Source organism: Branchiostoma floridae, chromosome 4, assembly GCF_000003815.2.
Source record: "Branchiostoma floridae strain S238N-H82 chromosome 4, Bfl_VNyyK, whole genome shotgun sequence".
Taxonomy (NCBI): Eukaryota; Metazoa; Chordata; class Leptocardii; order Amphioxiformes; family Branchiostomatidae; genus Branchiostoma; species Branchiostoma floridae.
In genome coordinates this window covers 26290040-26296100 of record NC_049982.1, presented here as the reverse complement: position 1 = coordinate 26296100, position 6061 = coordinate 26290040, and the positions used below count along the sequence as shown (strand labels likewise).

General features: G+C 40.7%; 1 protein-coding gene across 1 annotated transcript in view; it reads right to left on the bottom strand.

Annotated features, from left to right (window-relative positions):
* The window catches only part of LOC118413364 (vesicular integral-membrane protein VIP36-like), an 8880-nt gene extending 2909 nt beyond the window's left edge, over nt 1–5971 (bottom strand). Inside the window, 6 exon segments of the mRNA XM_035816717.1 lie at nt 97–211; nt 730–897; nt 1842–1924; nt 2509–2623; nt 3446–3564; nt 5791–5971. Of these exon segments, the coding sequence (XP_035672610.1) occupies nt 97–211; nt 730–897; nt 1842–1924; nt 2509–2623; nt 3446–3564; nt 5791–5926 (736 nt within the window). The 5' untranslated portion in view covers nt 5927–5971.
* Nucleotides 5972–6061: the final 90 nt, after the last annotated feature.

The window sequence follows — 6061 nt, the reverse complement described above, 5'->3', positions numbered from 1 at the left end:
ACGAAGCCTGGTAGAGGCTATATCGCAGCCAGCTGCCTACATTAGTGCAAGTTATGTACACTGTACTGCAAGATATGGCTCAGCACTGCCCCCTACCTGCCAGGTCGCCAGTTGCAGCTGAAGCACCAAAGTAGTACCCCTGTGGCAGGCGGATTCCTGTCACGTCAAAACACTCCTTCCACTCGTTCTTGTCATCAACATCAACCATAACCTGGGGAAAGTACAAGGTGGACTTGTGGTTAGGGTTGTTGACTCAGAATACAAAGGTTCTGGGTTCGAATCCTTAGTAGGCCTCAATGCTTTGCCTTTGAGAAAGGCCATTCACATTGATTTTCTTGCTGTACTGGACTCAGGTGAAAATGATTACCTAACTTCAGTTAGGGACGTGCTCTTGGACGGGATGTAAAGCCGGAAGCCCCATGTTTGAGGAGAGTCACACCTCAACCACGTTAAAGAATCTACTACACTTACTGAAAAGGGGTCCATCCCAGTGTGAGTGGATCAAACCAGAACTTACGCTGATTGTACTTACTGTATAAACCTGGTGTACTAGTACGTCTAAAGACATTTTTTTCCGGTTCTTTGAAACAAGCAAACAATAAATCCAAAACATGCAGAAATTTCCAAACTCCAACCAAAATCTAATGATCACATTGTCTGTTGTAACCTTCTCAACAAACTGTTTTGCACAGCATTCCCTCTACTACTCAGGCTTCGATGGAGACCTACCGTTAGCCTCTGTTGTGAGGACATGTATCTGATGGCGGCGTGCGTTTCGTGATCCTTGTTACGGAACTGGGCGTGACATCCCGCCAGCTGGGTGTGCGTACCGTCTCGGTCGTGGTCGTACGTCAGGGAACCGTTGTTCACCATGGCGGAGACGTACGGGTGTTGATGCTGTTTGGAGACACATGAAACGTGTTATACTATCAGGGCTCGAAATACTTTTTTCTGCATCCCTGCACTGCTGCAGGTAACATTGAAAATTACCTGCACCAGACAAATTTAACCTGCAACACTCTGAATTTAGAAAGTATGGATCATACTAAAATTGTTCAGGAACCATTGCTATTTTTACTTTTATATTTTATAGGTGGTAACAGTCAATGCAGCTAATGACAAGCCATATACACCTACATCATAGTATTTATGTATAAAACCTAGTAAATGGACCAGTGCAGGTTAGGTGCAGGTAGACATCAGAAATACCTGCACAGCTTCAATTTTACCTGCACTTACCTGCATAAGCAGGTGGTATTTCGAGCCCTGATATATATAAAAGCCTTTCTGGAATACGTAATCAACCATAGTGTTCTACTCTGGCATCAAATGGCTGCAAGGCTAGGGTACTGGACACAAAATTGAGAGCTTGTGGTATTCCTTGCTATACAAAATACAACTGTCCTCACTCCTCTCTATGTCAGTCTATACAGACTATAGAATAACGGCAAAAAAGACTACAGTACAAATGTACAAAACAATACAGACTACTGCCAGTCAACACACAGGCTTACTCCACCAAGGTGCAAAATGGGTTTCTGACTTCAGTTGGGGAGGTAAATTTAGACAGTGGAAGGAGAGAAATAGGCTGAGTCTTCCGATACCATGCCCTACACACAGTGGATAACAACCCACTGCCCATACGGCCTCAAGAGGCCAAGGGAATATCTTTAAAGTTTAAATTGACGTTTGTTTGTGACCAATTGAGGTGAAGCACTATGGGTTACAAACTGTTCCTCCATGTAAAATGTAAATGCACATTGGAGTATGTCAGTGGGAGTGAAAATTCAACTAGTTTGTCTTGGACACTAACTACATGTACATGTACACAGAATACTTACATTGTGTGGCCCATTGTGGTTACTGTAAGTGTCAAAGAAGATGGCCAGACCCACAAAGTTGTCTTTGTTCCCAAACACAGGACCTGGAATATACAAAATATCCATAGTTTTACAAACAGACATAATATAGGTCCTTTAAAACATACAACATATTCTTTAGAAAATCACAAGAGAAAGTTTAGGCCATAGAGGACACAGCATTAGTAGACATTATTCATTCAGAAAAAAACACACCAAACAATAGGTTTAGATTCTCAACTCGAAAAGTTTTTCAAAACTGATTTCAGTCGACCACATCTCTGTGAATACTATGTCGATTGCATCTTATCATATATGACTGCAAAGCAAGTTTATGACAATGATATTTCTTTTGTTATGCTTGTACATTTATGGTTTAAGCACCAGGGCTACTTTTGTCCAGTGCCAAATTTTTTCCTGATCATACCGGTATGTTCCTTGTCTTTTAATGATAAGCATTATGTGTTATATCATTTGAACGCTTGTACACACACTTTTAAAGTTTTATGCAAGCTTTTCAAAGTGACAATGGAGAAAATTCTTCATCAAATTTCACCTCCGAACCTCCGAGTGTGAATCTTTAGTGGAAACACTTCCTCATTACATTACATGAGTAACTGTAAGTCTATCAAGGCTGCGACTGTCTCACCTAGCTGCATCCTGTCTTTGACGTACCACACAGCGAACCCGTCCCCGAACAGACTGCTCCCGAGGCCGTGCACCTTGAAGTGGACGTGCATCTCCCAATCCCGTACAAAACATGGCTGCAAGAAAAAATGGAAGACTTGTCACTCCAGTCAACATTCCTTCATGTAACAGCTTTAAGGGGGTATCTTACTTATTGAAGCTATGGTACATTGGCAGTATAGCTGCTGCTGAGTGATTTGACCAAGCACCTGAGGAACTTCAATATAAAAACAAATCTCTTGTGTCAAATACTTGACATTCATTCCAATTATAAACTCAAGGGGAACACCAATTCAATTTAAAACGCAGCAATGCCGCCATGTACAGCAGTCTAGCGAGATACCCCATTTTAGTTTTGCTAAGATCATATACACTGTATTGTTAAAAAGGCAAATAAAAGTTCAACCGTAAAGCATGTTTTGCTCATGTTTTTGGTCAAGCATGTCTGCCATGAAGGACAGATCATACTGGAAAACTTGTGCTTTGGACTGTGCCTCACCGGTGTAAAACCGGATGAATTATGTATGTATGTATGTTGGTCAAGAACATTGGGTCTAACCCCTACTTGGTAGGTGTGTTAGGTTATTTACATGCAGAGGCTTGATGCTTTAGACTAACCCCTGAATCTCTCTCATACATGGGGCTGCTCAACTGTCCCCCTCCAAAAGGAAGATGCAACTCTTTTCCAGCTTTACAGACCTGGGATCGAAATCTGGCTGTTGCCTCCAGCTTGACGAAAAGTAGTGGTCCCGTGTTTGAGGAGGTGACTTGAGCATACTAAAGGAGTTTTAAATTAAGGGCTAGCAACCCCTTCCTGTAAAAATACACCCCACCACTGAAACAGCAAGGAAACTTGTCGCACTGTGAAACTATGCACCACCAGGTGAACAATTACTCACCACTTGGTTCCAGAGTGAGCCCCGTCGGCTCTGGTGGTCGGGAGTTAACCGCACGTACTTGTCTGTAACCATGGTGCTGCCGCCAAAGTCCCACAGGGGGATGCTCATACTGCCGGTACCTGGAACAGCCACAAAAGAACTGTTACAATAGTGTTACAGCCTCCCACTTCATAATAATAAGTCTACATGTGATGTATGAAACCATAGGTCAAGGTATTTTCGTCAAATTGTCCGCAGAGATGAAGTGAAGAACTACGGTACTACTCGAGCATCACAGTAGCATACGCCAAAGGTACATAAAGATTGTCAAACGCTATCAGCGAGTTCTGACATATTATAATCACATATGCATGTGTACTTCGAATGGTGAATGAGCTTATAAAAAGCTATATTATCTTGTAGTAGTGATGTACTATCTGTCAAAGATCATAGATTAGAACAAGCATCTATGCTCTATGCTCCACTCCAGCCTTCAATGATAAATGACTTGTATTGTACACATCACCATTGTTTACAGTGTGCTATAGTATTTCCAACACCAGGGCCCAACAGGATATTGAGTCAAAATCCAACAAAACAGAGTCAGTTAGAGTCGATTCCGAGTCACCGAGAGGGTTTTGAAATAATATTTGTAGTAAGTTTGAACTATTCTAAGTAAAAGAATATTTCAGCCACTGAAGTTCTAAACTGTTCAAACAATTGAAAATGAAAGTTTGAACATGTTTGAACCTATCTATTTATGTTGGAAACATTCCGAAATTAATGGTACAAATATCTCTTTATTTAGAACAATTTAGAAACATCTATGTGTTTTTGTTATTGCTGGAACATGTGATCAAATGTTCCAACAATTTGCGTCATTTTTTTTCCTCCATAAAAACTTTTATTACCACCATAAACCAAGGTGCTAGGCTGGATCTTTTGTTAGGGTCTTGTATTTCTTTATTTTCTTTAGTAGAAACTGGTGGCTCTTTTGTGAGAAGGTGTCAGACAGACAGAATTTCCTGTACTTGGCAGGGATGTGTGAATTGCCCTCTCCCCCAGCCCACTGACCCAGTTTTACCATTTTGTTTCCATGTTCGAACATGTGATCACATGTGATCACAAATGATGAATCTATGTTGGAACAGTTTAGAAACTAACAGAAATAATGTATTTGAGGTTAGAAATGTTTCTAACATGTATGAACACTATAGAAATTTTTTAGAACATTACACAGATGTTATAAATAGTTCTAAACAGTTACTTATCATAGTTAGAATGTTATAAAGATTTCCAAAATGTTGGAACAAAAGGCAAGAAATACCCTCTTGGTAATGTGGAATCGACTCTAGTTCTTTAAAAACTTGCTGGCAATGTCTACTACTAGTATTTCAATTCATGATGATAGGACTCAGGAGAGTTGACAATCGGGTGGGGATCAGTCAAGAGCGGGTCGGCAATCTGCAGCTAGAACTTAGTACAGTAGTAGAAGTCTGGAAGGTTGGGAGTGGCTGGGAGTAGGCCCTATTAAAAGCGTTTGCGGCTTAGTTGAGAATAGGTCTGTACTGGTCGAGAAATGGTTGTTGCATAAGATATAGGTGTGGCCTACATGTACAACCAAGCCAGACTGCTCCCATCCCACCAACGACCTTGGTTGAAAAGTGTTTGGGGGCAAGGTCGAGGGAAGGTGCCTAATGTGTGATCTAAGATTTTATCAACCAGAAGTTTGGATGATGACAAAAAATACTTCTACCAGTGGTATATATATCAAAACAGAGAACATTTATGATATGCAAATATATATCACTTCGTAGGTTGTAACTTTGCATATTCATGTATCTCCACAAATTGGTCTGGGAAGAAACATTCTTTTCCAGCGCAAATGCACCGAAAACAATTTAATTTTTGCACCATGTGATATTGATACCATAAAATTCTATATCATTATATGTTCTTGTTTTCCCCAACCAAACAATTTGCAGGAGTTAGTTCAGCAAATTATAGATGTCTACACTGAAATAATTCGTTAAGCATGAAGAGGCCTTTAAAATAGGTGTTCAGGGTGTGCATTTTGGCACAAATAATTATGAGCAACAAAAGAAAGAATTTTGATAAAGTTAACCATTTTATTTTTGCTGTTCTATGAAATACGTTGAGTCGATTTTTCTATCCACATGAGATAACGCTTTCTTGCTAGATCATATAGTTGAAAATAATATTTTTGGTAACGATCTTTTTTTCAAATGGCCATTTATCACACAAACTCAGGTGTGCCCAAATCAGGAAGTGGGCACGTTTTGTTCGGGAATGTTCGACCGTCGGTTTCTTACCGCGCTACTACGAAATCCGTGGGTACATCATACCTGTGTATGGCTTCATGAGTGAGTGTTCCCTCTTCATGTAGTCTCCGGGGTTCATGGTCTGTGCCTGGACGGCGAGGACGGCGAAAAACGCCGACAACACACAAGAACACCTCGTGAGCAACGCCATCACCGCCATCTTTGAAAAACTGTACAGTCTCGCGCGATATCGCGAGGAAACACGAGAGCCACCTGCAAGATAAAACAAGAGTTCAGAGACATCATACCTCCACGTACTATTTACAGCTTTTGTAGATTTTAATATGTGTGATTT